The 20,359-nt window shown below is 52.3% G+C and overlaps 6 protein-coding genes across 6 annotated transcripts; 3 read left to right on the top strand and 3 right to left on the bottom strand.

Moving 5' to 3' along the window:
- Nucleotides 1-35: 35 nt before the first annotated feature.
- On the top strand, nucleotides 36-2,095 carry CC77DRAFT_719136 (hypothetical protein). The gene is made up of 4 exons (XM_018532889.1): nucleotides 36-242; nucleotides 327-627; nucleotides 688-1,093; nucleotides 1,146-2,095. The coding sequence occupies exons 1-4, from the start codon at nucleotides 187-189 to the stop codon at nucleotides 1,994-1,996; spliced, it is 1,614 nt and encodes a 537-aa protein (XP_018388862.1). The 5' UTR covers nucleotides 36-186; the 3' UTR covers nucleotides 1,997-2,095.
- On the bottom strand, nucleotides 2,066-6,132 carry CC77DRAFT_984374 (hypothetical protein). The gene is made up of 2 exons (XM_018536171.1): nucleotides 5,945-6,132; nucleotides 2,066-5,894 (listed from the first exon to the last, which is right to left on the bottom strand). Exons 1-2 carry the CDS (start codon nucleotides 6,018-6,020, stop codon nucleotides 2,194-2,196), a joined length of 3,777 nt encoding a protein of 1,258 aa, XP_018388863.1. The 5' UTR covers nucleotides 6,021-6,132; the 3' UTR covers nucleotides 2,066-2,193.
- A 151-nt stretch (nucleotides 6,133-6,283) lies between these two features.
- CC77DRAFT_984377 (hypothetical protein) lies at nucleotides 6,284-9,374 on the top strand. Its single transcript, XM_018536172.1, has 2 exons — nucleotides 6,284-6,548; nucleotides 6,599-9,374. Exons 1-2 carry the CDS (start codon nucleotides 6,372-6,374, stop codon nucleotides 9,275-9,277), a joined length of 2,856 nt encoding a protein of 951 aa, XP_018388864.1. The 5' UTR covers nucleotides 6,284-6,371; the 3' UTR covers nucleotides 9,278-9,374.
- A 239-nt stretch (nucleotides 9,375-9,613) lies between these two features.
- On the top strand, nucleotides 9,614-13,084 carry CC77DRAFT_1092772 (hypothetical protein). The gene is made up of 2 exons (XM_018529646.1): nucleotides 9,614-12,445; nucleotides 12,509-13,084. Exons 1-2 carry the CDS (start codon nucleotides 9,738-9,740, stop codon nucleotides 13,038-13,040), a joined length of 3,240 nt encoding a protein of 1,079 aa, XP_018388865.1. The 5' UTR covers nucleotides 9,614-9,737; the 3' UTR covers nucleotides 13,041-13,084.
- A 154-nt stretch (nucleotides 13,085-13,238) lies between these two features.
- CC77DRAFT_984384 (sorting nexin mvp1) lies at nucleotides 13,239-15,937 on the bottom strand. Its single transcript, XM_018536173.1, has 5 exons — nucleotides 15,338-15,937; nucleotides 14,550-15,281; nucleotides 14,362-14,501; nucleotides 13,720-14,313; nucleotides 13,239-13,664 (listed from the first exon to the last, which is right to left on the bottom strand). The coding sequence occupies exons 1-5, from the start codon at nucleotides 15,807-15,809 to the stop codon at nucleotides 13,455-13,457; spliced, it is 2,148 nt and encodes a 715-aa protein (XP_018388866.1). The 5' UTR covers nucleotides 15,810-15,937; the 3' UTR covers nucleotides 13,239-13,454.
- Nucleotides 15,938-16,044: 107 nt separating this feature from the next.
- On the bottom strand, nucleotides 16,045-19,127 carry CC77DRAFT_719353 (PalH-domain-containing protein). Its single transcript, XM_018532891.1, has one exon. It carries the CDS (start codon nucleotides 18,697-18,699, stop codon nucleotides 16,351-16,353), a length of 2,349 nt encoding a protein of 782 aa, XP_018388867.1. The 5' UTR covers nucleotides 18,700-19,127; the 3' UTR covers nucleotides 16,045-16,350.
- Nucleotides 19,128-20,359: the final 1,232 nt, after the last annotated feature.

Here is a 20,359-nt window from a genome sequence, read left to right on the forward strand (position 1 = left end):
GGTGAGCTGATAAAGAACGTAGAGAGCTGGACCCCGCGTGATGATAGGAGTGTGCATGGAGGATGGCAAGATCTAGACCACAACGAGATTAGTCCAAAAGCCACATACGTGCTTGGCGTCTGCAAGTTGCAGCCTGCAGGCTATAAGCCTGCTTGTAATTTCTTTAGAGAAACGACGAGAAGTACAATGGCATTTCAACAACCGAAACTAAGTGAAGCGTGGGTTGGCTGTTCTAATACAACGTATGCACCCCATCGAGAGCTTAGAAGCCGTCGCGAGGCGAGGCCCCTCGTGGCTGCATTAGCCATTCCACTAACAACTCGCAGTACGACAGGAAACATTGCAGCCGAATCATACAAGCTTGCAACCCTACATTTTGCTTCCGAATTGACGCAAGATAAGCGGAAGGTTGACTTCGCCAAACAATCAGCCACTTTGCAGGGCTTGGAAGATATTGTCAAGACCGCTCGCGATAATTACACATCCTCTCGTAACAAGAAGGCTTCGAAATGGCTAGAACGGTTTTCCAGCCGCTTGATGTATTACGGGAACATCTTCGACGTACTATCGCAGCACCACCCGGAGTATGTAGCTCTGGCTTGGGGTGCGATGAAATTCCTTTTCGTAGTGAGTTGACCTAGACGGTAGAGCAAAAGTTCTGTTCGATATTAACAATGCAACTACAAGGCCTCTCTAAACCATGAAGGTGTCATCGCAAGCATAGCAAAAGGTCTTGCTTGTATCGCAGACACTCTTCCTCGCATTGAACTAGCCACAATCTTATACCCAACTACAAGGATGACAGATGCTGTAGAGGGGCTGTATGCGCACATCATTCGATTCTTGATCCGCGCCCATGATTGGTACCGAGAGGGTACTCTGCGACACATTGTTCATTCTGTTACACGTCCTGCCGACTTACGTTACCATGACGTTCTGGAAAACATCCAAGCTGGCTCACGGAATATCGAGCAACTAGCCATCGCTGGGTCTCAAGTGGAGCTGCGACAAATGCACACGATCTTGAAGCTGATGGCTGACCGCTTAGAGAGGTCTGAAAGCACAATCCTCGAGATGAGATGCATGGTGATCAGTAGGTAGAAAGAGTCCATATGATGAGGTTTATGCCTACTTACTATACATAGATCACCAAGCCATCAATTCATCATCACTTGTAGATACGAACCAGAAGGTATCGGATCTGCAATTCTCAGAAATGGTGCGGATTGTAGCAGAGCTTTCGTCATTCGATCCACTTGAGAGCTATAACCAAGCCGTTATTGTACGAAATCTGCGCCGACGGAATCAACGAGTCAATGTTTCAAGCGCCTTTTGGCAATCCCCGACTTTGAAGAAATTCGCAGAATGTCCAAAGTCATCGCTCATGCTGGTCAAGGGTACCTTTCAAGAGCGAGGGGCAATGCGCGACGCCGCCGTCAGAGTCACTGAAGAGTTGAAGAACTTGAACATCACAACGATCTGGGCTGTAAGGGCACAAATTTCTGATCGAGCCACCAATACTCCAAGCCCGCTGGATGTTCTGAAGTCGCTCGTAGCTCAAGCGCTTACAACAAGCGGCTCGGCGCACTCTGAGAAATCGACAGCGCTAAGCTGCACACAGCTTCGCACCGCTGCCACAACAAAGGAGTGGCTTGAGATACTTGGAGCTGCACTCGCAGACGTATCTCGGGAAATATACATCGTTCTCGAGTTGGATATCTTCATGTCGTCCTTGTCCGCGCCATCATCAGCTGACGAGATCATTGCGCTTTTCAACAATCTGTTGGAAGAATTGACGAATCGTGGCAAGAAATCTATTGTCAAAGTGTTGATCGTTACGAGTAGGCCATGGAAAGCTCTTCCACAAGGAACCAATGTTTTTGTGGAAACAATGCTAACGGGGCGTTTCCCACGCGCGAAACCGCCACCGAAAGATCGAAGAAAGCAAGTAGGTACTTCTTCATATAGAACAGTACTAAGAACAATAAGAAGATAAGTGCGCTACAGCCAAAGCACTACAGAAAGCCTAGGTGATAAGACTGGAAGTGTTGTTCCGATCTGATACGGTAGTAGTAGCAATAATATTGTCCCTTCTATCTACGTGTCTATCTGAAATAGTGCTGCGTGTATAACGCTTTCTTCAAAATGCAATTACAAAACGCTCCAATACATCAGTTCGTTTAAATATCCACATTACTCTTGTGAGCCCTCCATAATCACATCCCCATCCTGCGTTCCAGCCAAACTTGCCGTCCCGTCCCGGGTTCCCATGTAACTCGCCGAACCCTCTTCATTCCACCCATCGCACCTCCAACCCATACCCGCCCACTCCCTCCCCGCCGTCCTCATGACAGCATCAAAATCCACATCAGCATCGAACCATTTCTCCTTCCTCTTCGTCTCCCTAATACCTCCCTCAAGTGCCACACGACTCGCTCTTGTAGTCCTGCCTCTCTTGCCTCCTATCCCACCAGCAGTGTTCAGCACACTCGACATCCTCACACGCTGTTCCTCAAGGATCAGCTCGTGCGCAACGATACTGCGGACGTAGGGTGCCAGATCGAGTGTGATGATGCTGAATGTGCGGTCAAAGGATGATGGTATGAAAATGAAGGAAGAGCGTTCGGGGAGGAGTTGGTCGGGTGGGTCGGCAAGGGGATCAAGGGCCAAGGCGAAGTCGGGGCGTGTGAGGGTGGTTTTTGTATTGAGGATTTTACGGTGGTGGAGGATGGCGCGGGCGTAGTCGGATTCTGTGCGTAGATTGGGGGTTGATGACAGGCTGTGGCTGTGGGATAGATCTGGGTATGTACGCTGGATGGCAAGGTGGGTTTGGGTAGAGAACGCGGTGTCGAGGTTCAGGAAGTCGAAGCTGTGGTCGACTTGGAGGAGAGGTGCGGCGAGCGTGTAGCTCAGGCGTGATTTTTCAGTAATGGCGGGCTGAGTTGAATCGGTGGGTTGATTAGAGCTAGGGTCGTAAGTGGGTAGACCGACCCGACAGAACATGTCTGCAGCACTCAATGAATCGGCGTAGTTGTCAAGACTTATGAGATCTCCCAACTGATCGAACCACTCAGTACTTGGTTCCCTAGATGACCGTGTACCACTTGCTTCAGGGATTCCCCAAGCTGACGGGCTGATACCCCAGTCCGCCCAGACTTCTTGTAAAAGTTCTTCTTCTTTGTCAAACACAGGGTTGCCTTGAGTTTCGAGGACGTTGTGTGATAGCCAACCCATGCCGGACTTGTATGTGCCTTCACTTGCAACTCTCAATGTTTGACCATGCTCATTTGTATCTTTGCCCGGTGGCCAGCGTTGGTACATCCACTCTAGGCCACCCTTCCTGTCGCCCACAGACATCTGGCACCAAAAGTCAAGTTCCATGATACTAGCTCGAAGATCGTAGTCCTTCGATTCATAAAGCTCTTTCACAGCCTGCCGCTCCAGGATATGGCCTTCCCTACCAGCAAGAACAAGCAAGTAGTCGGTGGCCAGTTCCACAGGAGCAGGTTGAAGGCGGAGGATGGCTGCTATCGGCAGATCTTGCATGGGTATTTGCCGCTCATCATTGCACGTGATGACGATCGGACGTTTCGACAAAGAAGCGATTTTGGTAATTTGAGCCCAGAACTGCTGGTCCTCATCAAAGAGTATATCGGCCTCTTCGATGAGGATCAACGATTGTTTTTGTGATGTATGCGACGCCTGTGCCATGGGAAGAGTAGCTTGGGCTGAGGGTGCTGGTGCTTTGTGAACCTCAGGGACTTTCGCCTTAACTTTTGGTTTGACCGCCCCTGTTCCGGGTTTTAATTGGAAGAAGGATGCCATGGTCGCTTGCCGCCCACTACTAATGTCATCTTCTAGAACAGCGTCTACCCGGTTGTCGTTCGCATCATCCGCCGCTTGGACGTTCTCTTGCACGGATGCTGCGCTGCGTTTGTGATTCACGAGATGGTTCGCAGTCATATCACCGACCTTGTCTTGGATGTCTTTTCCTGAACGGCGCATGCCAGCATGAATCTCAAAAACCTCAAAGCCTAGCTCTTTCGCTACAGCATATACAGCCGCACTCTTACCACAGCCATGAGGGCCGCTGATGAGTACGACGTTATTGTTACGTATCCACTGCGGTTGGCGGAAGGACCTCGAAGGCAAGCCTGCCCCTTCCGCAGCTGGAAGCATAACCATGTCTTCCTCCTCATCCCCTTCACCGTCTGGCACAATGAAGTCGTCTAGAGCTTTCTTTCGTTTCTTCCGTGGAGGCTGCTTGCCATCTACTGTAGTAGCGACTTTCGACGCGCCGCTTACAGCCATGACTGTCAGACTTTGTAACCAGTCTTTGAGGACCACTGCTTCCATGCCCGTCTGTAAAACATGTGACGCATACTTGGGGCAGTACTTCAAAGTCCAAGGTTGAGATTCGCATCTTCCTTCGTCAAACAGCGTGAGAGTGCTCTCAATCCCTTGGAAAAGATCTCTTACGGCGGGGTGGGACTTTTGTCGAGCATCCTGTGGTATACCTGACGAAGACAACCGGACCAGCAGTTGCTCACGCACTCTACGCTGTATCTCTGCCCCAGTAGTAAGCAGCCTCTTGGGCAGACGAACATCTTCTGGGGGCTCGAATTCAGAATGTGACCGAGCCTTGCTCCCACTGTGGCTTTTGAGGTTCTGCGCTAGTCTCTCAACCACATTCTCATGTTCTGGGAGTGTCACCACAGCGTTCTTCAGTTTTCGCGGCCTTAAAGGCAACTGCATACTTGTCGCATTTTGCAGACGTGATGGTGTAGAATCGAGATTGCGGACGTGTGCGTTTTCACCAGTAGGCCAGGAAGCTTCGTTCAAACCGGATTGTTTTCCCATCCTATTTGACTGCAGCCCTCTGTTGAAAGCCTGCGGACCTTCAGGCGATTGGTCTCGTCGAAATTCAGCACGCAGCTTTCCTGGAGTACAAGCGCTCTTTCTTGGGGTTGCCGGTGGTAGCTCGGTGACGACCTTAGCAGGAAGAGCCTCCTTAGAGGCTTTTCCAAGAAAGAATGGATGCGTTGGCCCAGCAGGTTTCGATGGTGCCTTCTTCTGAGTCGCTGGACGTGCCACTAATTTCTTCTTTGCGTTCAGGATATCTTCAATCTTCTGACCCAAAGCAGATCGACTGGCTGCATCTGTGCCGTACCGTATGACCGTAACCGTAGGGATTATCTTGGCTTCCTTGCGCGGCCGACCACGTTTTTTCTTTGGTGACGCTTCGAATGTCGGTTTTGGTGGACTAGAGACTAGTCTGCCGCTCTTGGTGATTCTTATCTGTTTCTTCGGTGTCGTCTTCATAGGTTCGCTTGCGGCGGGATCATTCGAGTTAGCGGCAATGTCCAGGTCCGCTACAGGCAGCGTGTTGGGCTCCACGGCTTGGTCCGGTTGATCCACCTGTTTCGGCAATGTGTTCAGTGGTGCATCAATTGCCAATCGTGGCGTTCCTTGCACCCCATTTGACCTCATGACTTCCTCTTCCGCTTGCAGTTGCTGGTGCCAGTTGAAAGCACCTGGCTCGGGTTGCGCCGAATTCAGCATATTGAAAACGGGCTCCGGAGAGGCTGTTTTTTGTCTCTTCCTCCGGTCAAGATTTGGGTCTACTTCTAACGAAGCCTCAACAGGTGTGTTTGTATCGTGCACATTGGTTTCGTTGGTACTTTGCATCGCTGGCGGAAGAGTGAATCTGTCTAGAGACGCTTGATTCTTGGAGTGAGAAGCTGCATGTCTGCCCTTGACTGCATCGGTCTTTCGTGCCCTTTTCTGCTGCCCGTTGGCTGATTTGGGGTCTGTCTCAGAATATGCTGCGTCATGATGCGTGTCGTCGATGGGGGTTCCGTTCGCGGTTGGTAATGGCTCTAGTGCGTGGCCGTCTGCAAGCTATGTAAGCTGAGGGACATTGGAGATTGCTGTGCTGGCATACTCGAAGGCTTGGTGAAGAATGGATGTACGTTCTTGCCCTCTAGATTCATTGCGGTCTGTACCGCTGCGAGGGCCATGTACAGATTTAGAAATTATATAGCAGTTGCAGACATTGAACTGGTGCAGACAAGTTATTGATACAGTACGGTAGGCGAATATAGTGGTCGAGATTGCAGGTGAAGGCGCGTGGTTGCCGTCGCCATCAACGATGATCTAAAGCCACTTCCGTCGGACGCGACGTGACGCGCTAGGGAACAACGCCACTAAAGCCACACTTTAGCCTCCGCCAAGATTTCGCACCGCCTGCCTTTCTGCCGGAGCTCCAACTTTTTTTCGAAAGATACTCGACCGCGCAAACCAAAGCACGCGCCTCACCCTACGGTTCACGCAGACCTCATCTTATTCGACGACCGGGTCTGGCAAACAATATGTCGTTCGACCAACCGATTGGCGCTCCTTTTACATTGGCCTCGCTGTCCAAACCGATCGGCTCTACCAATGGACATGTTCACGCTGCCGGAGTATGCAGCCTTAGCGGCATAAAGAAGAGAAAGCGCACTGAAATTGCCGTCGGTGTTGATGGAGAGGGCGTGTCTATATACAGCGTAGGTACTGCCTGATTGCGAAATGCGATATGCGCTCAACTCTTATCCAGCTCCAAAACCCTCAACTTGTAACTTCGTATGCGCTGCCGCCAAGCACAACCTTCACATCCGCCCCGTACTCCATCTATCGCAAGGGCGCATCCAAGACTTCCACTCAGCGCTTCACTTATGCTTCCCTAGCCGGTTCGTCCCCGGCCGAAAAGCCGTCTTTGGTCTGCTTTCACGACAAGTCGTCGGGCGACCACACCGAGACCAACAAAACTTCGTATACACCATCTGACGGTGCGCGCGTCTCTACGCTGGACCTACTTCCCGTCGCGCCTGGTGGCTCAGCCCAAGATGCGTTACACGACGTACTGACGACTTTCGATAACGGAGATGTGATGTCTCTATCAGCGGATCTCCAGGTTGTTAGATGGGTCGCAAACCTGAAAACACTCCTACCATCCAGCGATACCAACATGGAAATCGAGCACATCACACTGGCCAGTGCCAGGTCTGTCATACGAGGGCTCCTACGGAACAGGCAAGACATTGCTACGATCCTGGACCCTACACCAGACGAGGCTTCCGACCTTCTAGACCTAGTTCAGGTCCTATGTGTTATCGGCCGCAAACCGGAAGGAACAAGGGCACTGACGCTCGTCCAAGTGCAGCCAAGATCCGCTGACCTTGCCACGAGCCAGCTCACGCCGTTGAAATATTTAGTTTCATTGGACTTGCCCCAACCAAAGACCCCGAACGCTCAAGCCTCCACTTCTCAGATCACTCTGTATCCTTCCAGTGGTGCCATTCATATACTCGCAGGTGGAATTTTGCTATCATACGACTTGTCCGGAACCGTGCCGAAACTCTACTCACAGTTTGTTCTTCCCGGATCGACTGTCGACTCCTTTCTCCGAACCTCGCAGGATGTCATCTTCACTACATCGCAAAACACATGCCGAGTTTTCGATGTCAAGTACAATTCTCTGCAAGCTGTCCACTCCATGAGCCCCAGCCCGTCCACCTTGGACACTACTAGCCTGTCGAAGAAGAGGAAGCATACACAGCCGGAAGGTGATTCGCAAACATCGTCTCCTTGCAGCCTAGTCGCTTACTATGCCGATATTGGACTGATTGTAGCCGCACGAGAGGACGAGGTATTTGGCATGCAATTCGGAGGAGCCGCGTCGCGCAAGAGGACCAAGACCGAGGGTACTCTCCTCATCGATGCCATCGGAAGAGGAATCGCACCCGAGTCAACACTCAGCGCAGCCGATAACCAGAAGTGGCAGGAGCGCAAATGGAAGCTAAACAAGTATGCTGCGAAGGGTAAGATCGCAAAGTTCGAGCAACACTTTGCATCAGACCTGGGTATCGAGCTTGAATCTGCCGACGTAGCGCAGAAACACGAGAACGAGGTAAACGGCGGACCTCTAACGAACGGAGGGGGGCCAAGTCTTCCTGAAGAGGATGCCATGGTGGTTGACAAGCTTGATGATGAGCCCTCAAAGGACGTGTTACCTCAATGGAAACTGCCTAAGACCATCCCTGGTAATCAACGACAGCAATACCGACAGTATGCACTCTACGCATTGAGCAAGATTTTCTATTGGGTAGATGCCACGGAAGAGGAACCACAGGGACAGTTGAAGGTCGGCTTCTTTGCACCGAACGTTTTCCAATGGCTTCTACAGACCGGGCATCTCACGAAAGAGTCTATCCGTCGGGCCATTTTCGAGGGCGCAAACGAGCAGATGCAGCTCACATCGGCCATCATGGACGGAGATATTGTCAAGGCTTTGGTCGAATACGATCCCGATCTGCATATCCTTTCGGCCGTCCTCAATCACACTCAGTTCCTGCCAGTGGGCGAGGTTGTTCAGGCTATCAAGCTTCTTATCCAGAGTATAGACGACGAACCAAAGGATGATGAAGCGGCAAAGCTTTTGACAAACGGCGCTAACCCATCGGAGGATGAGATGGACCTTGACTTTGCTTCTGAGCTTGAAGCAGCCTCGCACGAAATTGATCATGCGTTGTCCATGCTTGATCACGGCCTGTTGACACGCAGCTATACTTTGCGACCTGCTCTGATCCGACTCCATACTTTCTCAGCCCCAATAGTCAGTGCAACTCTCCGCTCAACTTTGCCACGCCGAGATCTCGAATCGCTTATCCGTCTTCTGCATCTGGAGCTGAAGAATGGCGGCTGGTCTTCTCCACTCGGCTTCGTAGAGACAGAGTCTCCCGCTATCGAGAGCTCAAGCGAGGACCCAGACGACCATGCAGTCGCTATTATTGCATCCCTTCTCTCTACCACCCTCGACGCTATCGGCGCAGGAGCCTGGTTGGCTTCTGTCGGCACCATCTCTGCCTCTGAGACTGGTGAAGACATGCTCAAGTCATTGAATAGGGATGCGTCCGTGGCACTCAGTGGATTCTTCGAAGCTCATTTCATACGCGGTCTACTTTCGGAATTCCTCCGCTATGCTTCCACTGTGCCTACGTCGAAGAAGCCTTCTAACAAGGCTTTGGGAGTACAAGGCAAGCCATTTGGCGTTACTGGTAAGCTTAATGGCGAGGAGGATCTGCCCATGTTGCCCCTTGGCGCCAAGGCAGAACAAGGTGTGGAGAAGGTGAAGAGCGGCAAAGGAGGAAAGAAGGAGCAGCGAAGTAAGAGAGAGATGGGTATGCTGATCAGTAAACGCGTGCCCAAGTATAGCTTCGAGCGCATTGTTGTATAGGAGATTGCTTTTAACGCTTGTACATAGCGGAAGACACCTTGAAATTTAGCAGGCGTCTTCTCTTTTCGTCCGATGCTCCAATATAAACAGACTGGATTAGTCTGGTCAATTCCTAGCGTGCCCATGTCGCACGCCGCCATTGTTGTGTGAGCGGAAGGACCACCAAACCGAAGGCCCGACTCGCTGGGATATGATGTGCACTAGATCTCAGATCTTACCAGATCCACCTTAGCGCAATCCTTGACCACTCATAACACGGATCATGACGTCGCCCGCGCGTGGAAAAAATGCCAAGCGCGGCGCGCGACCTAACGCGCGGAGGGTCGGATTGGGTCTTCCGAGGGAGTTTGATGAGGGATCTACCCCCAGGCACATTTCAATATGTATTGAAAGCCGCCTAACTCAATCTTGCACTTCTTCCACATATACCAGGGAGGTCAATCAAACTTTTTGCGCCATAATGGCGTCAACCGCGACGAGCCGCAATGTTGTGGATAAAGAAGAGGTGGATTCTACAGGAACAGCAAGAAACACACCGAATGGCGAGCAAGGACGATCAGATGGGTATCATCAAGATGCGACCCTTACTCAAGACAAGAAAGATGAAGACAAGAAGGCGAAGAAACCCTCAAAACTCAAGGCTGGTTGGGACAAACTCGGTCTCGACCCGCCTACGCTCATGATGATGGGCAAAGCCGCACTACCCCCAACAATTGCGTTGTCCATGTACCAAGCAACAGATGTTGCGGAAACCTTCACCACGTTGGGTTACCTGACAGCCATCATCAGCATCATCGGATTCTGTATCATGCCGCGCGCCAAGTTCATCCAGACAATGACGATGAATGTATTGGCGACATGTGTTGGCTCGGCTATAGCATTGCTCATGGTCTGGACGGGAGTGAAAGCTCGACAACATACGACTCCGGTCGGAGCACCACCACAACGCTACAACTCCTCGCAATCGGCTGTTCTCGGAGTATGGCTCTTCTTCCAGATTTATGCCATCAATGCGATGAAGGCGAAATTTCCCCAATTGGCTTTTCCTACGATCATATATGCCATCCAGGTCAATGTTGCGGCAACCAATGGCTTCTTGTTTCAAACGGTAGCACAGTGCGAGTCCTTCATTCAAAGGCTTCTTGAGGCCTTCTTGACTGGGTTTGCGATCTGCACAGGAGTGAGCTTGTTCATTATTCCTGTTACATCGCGAAAGGTGGTAATGAAAGAGGTGGCGGGTTATATTGGCTTGTTGCGCGGAACACTCGGTGCGCACAAGGGTTACATACACAGCCTAGAAACAAGCGATATGTTCGGGGAGAAATACGCTCCTGAGGATGGAGATGATAAGAAGAAGACAAAAGCAAGGCCTGAAGTGGAAGCTATCAAGAAGATGACTGGAGCCCTACAGGCATTGCACGGTAAGCTCACCGCGGATCTGCCATTTGCGAAACGCGAGATTGCCTATGGAAAGTTGACGCCAGATGATCTCGAGGCCATGTTCAAGAATTTGCGGTCGATCATGCTTCCTATCTTGGGTCTCGGATCGGTCATGGATCTTTTCGAGCGTGCAGCTGAAATCAACCACTGGGATGGACAAGAGGACGAACACGACGAAGCACTTCGCAAACAAACCGTCAAAGAATGGAACGACATGTTTCAATTCGTTCACGAACCTTTCAACAACATCTTCCAAGCTCTTGATGATGGACTTGCACACGTCATGTTGAAGTTACAGCTCACTAAGCCGCCCAAAAAGAAGAAGGGCCAAAACCAAGATGATGCCGAAGCAAAAGGTGACGCTATCAAGCCAGGACAAGCAGGCTTTGCAGAATACATGCAGAAGCAATCAGATGCCTTCTTCAGCAGGAAGGAACCTACTCTCCGCCACTGGGTTGAAACAAAGGGCATCAAGCTCCGCGATGACTACTTTTCATCGCCATCAGCACTTGACGAAGAAACTTTGAAGCTCATGCCCAGCATCACCACGCGAAAGCGAGATCAACGACAGCTCTTCATGGTACTCTATGTCATGTTCCTCTTGGGTTCAATAAGTCGTTCAGTCGTCGAGTTTATCAAGTTCGCGGATGAGCACGACCAAGCAACTGCGAAAAGCAAGTTCATCTGGCCTGGTGGACGACGCTTTAAGAAGTGGGCAAAGAGCATATTCCAGAGCCAGGACTCCACTCCTGATGATGAAACAACAGTCGCTGGGTTTGACAGGAGCAACACGACTGTTTATATGGGCGAGGCGTATAAGGAGAAAAAGGACCCTGAGCATCTACCACCCGCCAACACGTGGGAGAAGTTTGGCAACGGTATCCGTGCCATTTCACGTTTCCTACGAAGTCCCGAATCAGCCTTTGGTTTCCGTGCCGCGTGTGCCACGATGAGTATCGCCATTGTCGCCTTCCTTCGTCCAACTCAGCAATTCTTCGTTGAACAACGCTTGGTCTGGGCGCTTATCATGGTGGCCATCTCCATGACTCCAACGGCTGGTCAATCCATTTTCCAATTCATACTCAGAATCGCTGGTACCGCAGCCGCAATGATAATAGCCTGGCTTATATGGTACATTCCTGGGCAGAAGACTCCTGGTATCCTAGTATTCCTTTGGGTCTTCGTCGCGATCGGCTTCTACATTCCGCTAAAGCGAATGGATCTGGTTATTGTCGGCTTGATCAGTGTAGTCACAGCCACCATGATCGTCGGTTATGAGCTGCAAGTGCGCAAGATAGGAGAGCAGGCCGCAACAGCATCAACAGGCCAACCCGCATACCCAATCTATGAACTCGGCCCCTACCGTCTCGCCACCGTTGTCGGTGGTCTAGCCGTCGCCTTCTTCTGGACCATCTTCCCTTACCCCATTACTGAGCACTCTGCGCTTCGCCAGAAACTCGGTGGCGCATTGTACCTATCTGCGAACCTGTATTCCATCATGCACGAGCAGGTCATGGGTCGCATTCGTGGTGAACTTGGAGGCGACGAGGAAAGCGACAAGGAGAGTCCGGGTTACCAGCTCGTCAAAGCGCGAAACAAGGTGTTTGCGAAGCAGATGCTCACTCTACAAGGACTGAAAATGCATGCCGGATTCGTGAAGTGGGAGTTTCCACTTGGAGGCAAATTCCCAAAGGACGAGTACGAGAAGATTATCGGTTATGTCGAAAAGTACGTATATTATCCTAAACTACTGCCAACGATGGCGAGCACGCACTAACACAAGTGAACCAGTATCGTAAACTACACGGCCCTCCTAGGCTACGCCTCCCAAGCCTTCACCCACCCCTCATTTAACCACCAATCCGCCGACCCCACATCCCCTCAAACAGACGAGGCTCCCTTCCCAGACCATCACTCCGCGCAGTGGTTCAACGACTTCCGCCGCGTCATTATGTCTGCCAAAGTCACTTCGCATGAAATAACATCCTTGCTCGCCATGCTCTCCTCCAGCATCACAAATGCGCAACCTCTACCTCCTTACCTCCACGCACCCCCGGGAGCCCAATTAAGTCGGAAACTCGAGATGGTGGACCCGGAGATACTGAGTTTGAGACATATTGCTGAACCGGGATATGCGGCATTTGCAGTCATGAGCATAAGTACGAGGTGTATACATATGGATATCGAGAGGTTGTTGAAGGCGGTTAAAGGGCTGGTTGGGGAGTTGGATTTTAGCTTTCATGTTGTTAGTACCAAGGGGGCTGACTCGGGGACTTCATCAGAGGAGACGCTTGTCAAGAGGATGACGACGAAGCAGGATTAGCAAATGCCTTGTACGTAGTTTAGTAATATATTGTAATATCTTTCCAAAGCTTGTGTAATACTAGAGATCACTTGGTATGCATATATGTAATAGCAGGGCATTTGAATACGCATGCAGCAAGTAAAAGACAAGAGACGAGATTGTAAAAAGTAGGGGTATCCAGTCTCATTCACACATCCATGCAGGTATATACGTCCACCCCTTGATATCAAACGCGCGTAAAGACAAAACGTAAGGAGACATGTACAAATTACAACCTTGGACTCGTATCATTCCAACCCAACCAACATGCACATCGTTCGTCTCTCCCAGTCTCGTTCCTCATCCCATCCACCCTTGCAAGAAAGAAAAAACGATAAGAAATCAACATCCTCACTTCTTCTCTCTCATCGATAAACACGACCCTACAGCTACTTACTCTGCTACAGGCATACTCTCCACTTCCTCACTCAATGCCCTCCAGTTGTCCGCTTGCAACTCCGCGTATTTGACCCTCTCCTGCGCCCACTCCTGATGCAACCTACTAACATGATATTGGCTCTTTTGGAAAAAGGCAAGTTCATCGCGGATGCATTCCGTAATGAAGACACCACGCGCATGTTGTTGAACAATAGATTCCTTGTCCTGCATTTCATGGTCAGAAAAAAACGTGGGAAGGAAAGGAATGATAATGACTGACCTTGAAAATAGCATCCTCCACCTTCTCTGCCTCACCCGGCTTAATTTGCTCGGGAGTTTTCTGGCGGATATTCTGGAGTTTAGTCTCATTGTTCGCGATACGCTTTTCCAATTGTGGGATGTTATCGCGAGCGTACTTGTCCCGGCGGTCAAACATGTCGCGTACACTGACAAGCGTATCCCTCTGTCTCTTCAAGTCTTCAAGAACACCTTCTTCCCATCCTCTGGCTTCGTCTTCTAGCAGTTGCCTGCTCGAGTCGAGATGTCGTGCTGTGGCGTTCATGCCCTCGTTTAGCAATGGGACATCGTTTGTATCGACGGCATATGTCTCTTGACTTGATTCCGTGAGGCCGCTGAGAGCAGATGAGAAACGTGCGTACTCTGCTGCCATGCCTTCGTTGCGGCGGGAGAGTCGCTCCATCATGCTGCAGAGGGTGATGTAGGTTTCTGCACTACGACGGACGCCCGAGCGGACAGTATCGAACAATTCGGGGAGCGTCTTTGGGAGCGAGTCTTCGAGATCTGGAGGTAGAGGTTTGCCAGTGAATTCTTCTTGGATGGAGAGATTGGCTTGTTTGCGCCATACTGCAAGTTCCTGTTTGGGTCAGTATGTCGAGACTGTGATCCGGCCGAGTAAGCATACCGTGGGCACTGTCAAGAACATGACTACCAATTGCTCCTGGTTGAGGACAGGGTGCCGTACGAGCGCGTTGGTAAAGCGCGCGAGGCCTTTTCTTCGCTTCTCAAGGAAAGTAGCATCTGCAGCTATTGGGTTGCCGTTGACTAAGAAATCTCAATACGTATCAAGGCCATGGCAGGATAGGTACTTACTACCGACTCTTTTGGGGGGCAATAGTGGCAATTGCCTGAAGGGATACCGCTTGTGCAGGCAGTCTAGCAACCAGACGAAATCACTGTATCGGCGGACGACCTTTGTTGTGCGCTTGGAGCTAGCGACCTCATAATTGCGGTGCTGGAACATGAACATGCCCTCCTTCTCGGAGAGTGCTGTGATAGTTATGACCTCCTCGTTCCCACTGCCACCTGGGTTCAAGCGGCCAATGGATCTGCCCAACTCTGGTGTCGCGTTTGAGCCAGCCTCTTCAGCAGTGGGTGCGCCAAATCCTCCTTGTTCCAAACTAGGGGCGGAGAAGGGTTGATTCGCGCCGCCATTGTATCCGCCCCAGCCGCCCTCGCTGCTCAAGGAACTTGGTTGGACGGGCTGCGGGATGTTCGAGGAAGCCGCAGTCGACTGAGTTGTAAATTGGCTCGTCGTTCGTGCGGTAGTGGGTACGCTTGAGCCGTTGGTATGCGGTTGTGAGCTTGTGTAGCTCGCGTGGCTATGACCTCTGTGCAGGTCGGGGCTACCCCAAGGATCGGCCTCTGGGTCGCCGAAAGATTGCTTGCGCATAGGCGCACTCGACCTGTTTGCAGGAGACGGTTGCTGCGCAGAAGGCTGGCGTTGTGGGGCAGGAGGAGTGGGCGGCTGGACCTGTTGGGGAGGCGGAGATGGCTCGCGGGCCTTGGTGGACTGTGGCAGCGTCACGGTTGGAACGGGAAGATCTGGCAGGGCGTCAATGTCGTCTCTTGGTCGCATGCGCGACAATGCTAACACTCACTCCTTTTCCTCTCGTCGACGCTGTCCAGGGTGATGTCCTCATGCTCTTGCGCCAACCCAATCAGGGCGAAGACAACATTGAACTCGTTCCTTCCCAGTTGGGAGCTGCCACCAGACGGCAGCACGATCTCGAGTATCTTGGACTGCGCGTGACCTGGGATATCACTATCGGCCAGCAGCTTCTTGACACCCTCAACACTGATACCATTGCCTTCGCGGTTCCCAGCGTCGAGCAGTGCGTCGAAAGCGTCAATGTACGAATCGGGCACGTCCGAGGCAGGAAGCAGCGACTTGACGAGAGCTTCACGTGGAGCTTTCTTGGGGGTTGGGAATCCCCAGGGCGAGTCGTTGGCGTCCAGGTCGTCTGCGAACAAGCTGTTGCCCGTCTTGCCCGCCGGCTTGGGATCGTCATCGAAGAGCGACGACTGCTTCGCGCGCTGCGGCGCGTCATCGTCGTCACCGAATAAAGACATTGTCGCCTAGAGGAGATGCGCAGTCGGCTAAGTATTCACAACCTACACGTCGTCGATGGGTAGAGCTGCAGGGCCGCAGCTTAGACTGGAGACGCTACACGCGATGATAACATGGAGCTATGATGCGGCGGTGCAAGGAACCGGACTCCACTAACGCCCGACCCATGCTCCACGCACATCGTCACAGCCTTATCATGCCTTGGCACTTATCTTCATACCGATGCTTGACACTTGTAGAGACGTGATTTGACAATATTGTTATTTTGCTATAGCTAATTCAGATCATAAGTCTGTCGGTCGCACATCTGCGCCCTCCTCCCAAATCAAAGAGCCTGACCTTGTAGTCGGCGGGTATCCAGTCCTCGTAGAAACACCAAAGATTTTTTAACTTCCAATTGCGCCATCCCATGCCAATGCTGTGTGGAGTGTCCACTTTCCTCAATCATGCTACCAATGCGCCGCTCAATGTGGGGGTATATACGTGCTATCAACATTTCAAATATAAACAGAAACATGCGAGAGAAGATGCGGCGCAAACAAGCTACCTGTCGTGGTCTGTCCGGCTGTGCTGTCCGGGCCTGCTAAAGTCAATCGTTGACGTCGATTCATCCTGTGCCAGTGGTGTACTTGGTGCCGATGGGCGCACCATCTCTCCACCGAGAACACTTCCTCCAAGTGGAGCGGCAGGCGAGAATCGAATGCGAGGCGTGCGTGTTGAGTTTGGCGTAGCGGAAAGGTTGACAACCTCGCTTGAATCCGTCACTCCATGAGAAGTCGTTGGTGAGTTCACCCGATCTTGCTCGCTCGCAGCCGGCACACCCGTAGCCTGCGTGGCCTCCTCTTGTTGCTGACGAATAATGTCTGGAGACCAAGTTTGGCCACGAGGCTGAGCAGGGATGATGGTGACAGGCAGAACCGTTTCGTTCTGTGACCCCGACTTCTTCTTTGACCTTAGCTTCTCACCTTGCTGTGCAGCAAAGGTGCCGAGTCGATCGGCCAGAGCTAGCCCGTTGTAATTGCGAGGGGGTATGTTCGCCGCTACATCGTCCACTGCAAGTGGCTCGATGACCTGACCTCTCTGGAGCTCTTTCGGGGGTGTCCGTCCTTTCCGCCTGAATGGGTTTCCCAATGCTTGCCACTGGAATTTGCTCCTGCTAGTGACTGGCTCTAGTTCGCCTCCCTTCTCCGGGTCCTCGGGATCAGCTGCTTGAGGTTCTTGCGACGAGGCTTGTGCTTGTGGCTGTGCTTCATGGTTCCCAGGTCTACCGTCTGCCGGTGCAGGGCGTGGGTTCACTGGTGTGTCGCTGATTGGGTGATAGCGGACTGTGTATACAGTCGAGTCGGCGCTCGTTGTGTCTGTCCTACTCACTGGTGATGCGATGACTGGCACTGGTGGCGGGGTCTGCACTCGTACATAGGCCCGCGAGTTGCGATCTCCACGTGTCGTAGATGGGGACCGTCGCATGACTGGAGGTGGTGCTGGAATGTGGATAGTGCGCTTCTTTCGTGCTTCCGTTCGTGGCGTTTGGGTCATGTTCCGTCCAAGCTTCTGGGCAAACTCATTGAACCGACCAGCGTGTGCAGATGCGAAAACGCTGAATCCGCCTTGACCTCCCCCGCTCTTCTTCTCATCTTTTTCTGATGGCTGGCCCTTCCGTTTTGAGGGCCATTTGGAGTCCGATGGGCTGTTGTCGAGCATATCGTCTCCGTCGTAAATTTCTCTTCCTAGAATTCCGTCCTTTCTCTCTTCTCTTTCCAGCGCTTCAATACGCTCCACCCACTCCCAAACAATTACGCTAGCAGCCGCCGCTCCAACCCAGCGGAAGTAGTCTCCCCAGCCGGCAATAGTGTAGTTTGCGATGTCGGTAATGAAGAAGACAACCGGCGTAAGGATAGCGATGATGGACAGGAGGGAGATGACACTCATGTTCCACATCATGGAGTGGTAGAAAGCATATCGTCGCTTGGTGATGGCGTAGTACATAACCCAGGCGGCATAGAGCATGCTTAGTGATAACTGAAACAGGTAGCTGAGAGCAGGAATGGCGGTATCGAAATGTGCGGGGCGGCGTTGGTTTTCGTACGGACCAAAGCTGTTGAGACAGCTGAATGCGATGTCGAGAAGGATGAGGGCGAATCCGACCCATTTGATAATGACCTTCTCTTTGTGGCGTGGAAATAGGCGGATCAGAGTCTGTACCTGCGCGAGCCAGAGAAATATGTCGGACACGACACGCGAAACCTTGATTTCCATGCCGGCTACGACCTGATCCCGCAGTTCCATGGCGTCGATGAAGCCCTCCTCGTACTGGCGTTCGGCGATCTTGAAGGTGTCGGCAGTGGCGAGTGTCAGAGAAATGGCGACGGTCAGGGCTGCGGCCTTTTGCAACCATGGGCGGCTTCCGACTCCTATGATAGATCCACCTCCTGTTGCCCCGCTAATCATTCCGCGCCGTCCCATGAGCCCTGAGCGTCCCGAAGCGTTGCCGACGAAGAAGGTGCGAGGTGTGATGATGAGCATGATGACGAGCATCCAGGCGATGACGGTCGCGGCGCCTGTCGCGTAGGCCTGGGGTGTGATGGAAGCGTGGAAGGGATCGCGCATGTCGGCTACACTGGTGATTCCGCCTGTGCCATCGTCCTGGGAGGTGGCTGCGTTGGTGCATAGCGGGCGGAAGACGGCGTTCTCGTCGAGGTAGATGGTGTTGCCAGGCGAGATTTCAATGGTACCGAATTTGGGCAGCTTGTACGAGGGGCAGTGCTGATATCGGTCGTCAGTCGCGTGCGTGGGCCGTGTCGCGGTCGTGATACTCACGTAGGGTTGGGTGGCATCGGGCGCGCGACGGTCCAGGAGAGGCGCCCCATACCAGGACGAGTCGGCCTCCCACATGCTCGGTCGGCGGTCTATGACTGTCCAGCAGCAGTTGGTGTCCGGTAGAAGAAGCCCATGGAGGTTCAGATGAGTGGCATGGCCTGTGTGTCGTGTTGAGGTCGAGGGTCGCGGTCGTGGGTTAAGCGTCAAAGCCAAGTGGGAGTTCGCTGGGCGAAGCTTGAGGGAATGCAGGCGCTGTGGGTGGCACCTGCCGTTCCAGCCTGCCACTGCCCGCCTTTCATTGGCCGCGGAGTGACTGCAGGGTTCGGCCCTTCCAAACAGAAACCCCGGTCACTCCGCATCGAGACTCTAGGAAGCCCGAAACGTCGCAGCATGAAGCCTTTAGAGTGGGCCGCGTGTGCAACTTCAAACTCGAACAGAAGCCTCTTGCACGGTGTTATTTCGAAGCATCGCTCTAGAGTAATCAGCGACCTCCTTAGCTGGCAATACGCTTGGCGCATTGAGCAATCTCATCGCAGCAGGGAGCGACCAGCTTCGGATAATCTCGGGGCGACTGGGGAAGCCCTGGCCCCCGGGGGCTTCCCACACGAAAACCTAAACACCCACCTTCCAGCTACTGCTACCGCATACGTGCGTATCCACACCGAACAATTCGCCCGTGTCACCGGGGAGCCGATCAAAACAATAGCTTGAATTTCTGGAATTGCCTTCCAAAGTCTGGCTGACAGCTTAGGGCTGAGATCTAACAGATGGCGTGATCTAGTTGACAGACGTTACTTCCATGGCGGAAGCTGCACCATGACCGCGGCCGAGCCTGCCAACAACATCAACACTCTCTTAGTTTAACCTCAATCAGACGACATATCCTGCTTCCCTGTCTTCGCCAAACATCTCTTGCGACTGAGTGGTCTGTATGCTAGGCGTTGTAGCCGGATGCTCTGCCGAAAACACTCCGTGCTTACCGCGTGCATACACGTCGCTTAGCCGAAGAGAGCGTATTCAGCTCATTCAGCTTGCGCATCGAATTGTCTTGATACACTCAACCTTGGAAAATATCAAGCTTCAGAACAACCATCGGCTCAAGCTGCTTCGTGCGGATCAACATCCGACGAAGCTTGAATGCCGCCTACGTGTTGGCCATGTGCATCTAGAACCTCCACTTATTACTGCCTGTTATGGCGCACTTCCTTCCTCAGTGAGAACATGCAGTCCGTTTCCTGTATTTGTGCGCCAAGGACACTGCGCGCTGCCGACTTCCGCTGACGTCTCGGGAACCCGCAGCCAGTTTCTGGAGAATCCACTGAACGTGTGGAACGTGCTGTCCGCGGAACCTCATCTCAGCCCTCACCGCCAGAGGGACTGGAGCTACTTAAACAGTAAACAGGTGTGACTGAGGCTACCAGCTTCAACGGCGTGGACGCTACGCGATCAATAGCAGTGCCATCCAAGCCATCATCATGGATGTGCAAAGAGCAGCTAACGTCTACCACACGGACCACGCGTTACTCTTTATTGTTGTCATTATCACGCTGCTGGTGATGATGCTCGTGTCCGCGACACTCTATGCATCCTGCGTGCTGGGACGCGCAGTATCGATGAACTCGCTCGAGATTGCGAAAACCTTTAATGCACCATTGCTTGCGATAGAAGACAGCAACAATGACAATAAGGGGCTGGTCAAAAGTCTTGACGCAAAGCCCATCGATATCGTCCTATC

Source organism: Alternaria alternata, assembly GCF_001642055.1.
Source record: "Alternaria alternata strain SRC1lrK2f unplaced genomic scaffold CC77scaffold_5, whole genome shotgun sequence".
Classification (NCBI taxonomy): Eukaryota; Fungi; Ascomycota; class Dothideomycetes; order Pleosporales; family Pleosporaceae; genus Alternaria; species Alternaria alternata.

Excerpts from the sequence above, each read along its gene's own strand:
- CC77DRAFT_719136 (XM_018532889.1), top strand. The coding sequence starts at position 187 with ATGGCATTTCAACAACCGAAACTAAGTGAAGCGTGGGTTGGCTGTTCT. Across the intron at positions 628-687 it reads CGATGAAATTCCTTTTCGTA|GCCTCTCTAAACCATGAAGG; the intron begins GTGAGTTGACCT and ends TGCAACTACAAG. Across the intron at positions 1,094-1,145 it reads GATGAGATGCATGGTGATCA|ATCACCAAGCCATCAATTCA; the intron begins GTAGGTAGAAAG and ends TACTATACATAG.
- CC77DRAFT_984374 (XM_018536171.1), bottom strand. The coding sequence starts at position 6,020 with ATGGCCCTCGCAGCGGTACAGACCGCAATGAATCTAGAGGGCAAGAAC. Across the intron at positions 5,895-5,944 it reads ATTCTTCACCAAGCCTTCGA|ACGGCCACGCACTAGAGCCA; the intron begins GTATGCCAGCAC and ends CATAGCTTGCAG.
- CC77DRAFT_984377 (XM_018536172.1), top strand. The coding sequence starts at position 6,372 with ATGTCGTTCGACCAACCGATTGGCGCTCCTTTTACATTGGCCTCGCTG. Across the intron at positions 6,549-6,598 it reads AGGGCGTGTCTATATACAGC|CTCCAAAACCCTCAACTTGT; the intron begins GTAGGTACTGCC and ends ACTCTTATCCAG.
- CC77DRAFT_1092772 (XM_018529646.1), top strand. The coding sequence starts at position 9,738 with ATGGCGTCAACCGCGACGAGCCGCAATGTTGTGGATAAAGAAGAGGTG. Across the intron at positions 12,446-12,508 it reads ATTATCGGTTATGTCGAAAA|TATCGTAAACTACACGGCCC; the intron begins GTACGTATATTA and ends CAAGTGAACCAG.
- CC77DRAFT_984384 (XM_018536173.1), bottom strand. The coding sequence starts at position 15,809 with ATGTCTTTATTCGGTGACGACGATGACGCGCCGCAGCGCGCGAAGCAG. Across the intron at positions 14,502-14,549 it reads GCCCCCCAAAAGAGTCGGTA|TCAACGGCAACCCAATAGCT; the intron begins GTAAGTACCTAT and ends GAGATTTCTTAG. Across the intron at positions 14,314-14,361 it reads TGTTCTTGACAGTGCCCACG|GAACTTGCAGTATGGCGCAA; the intron begins GTATGCTTACTC and ends TGACCCAAACAG.
- CC77DRAFT_719353 (XM_018532891.1), bottom strand. The coding sequence starts at position 18,699 with ATGTGGGAGGCCGACTCGTCCTGGTATGGGGCGCCTCTCCTGGACCGT.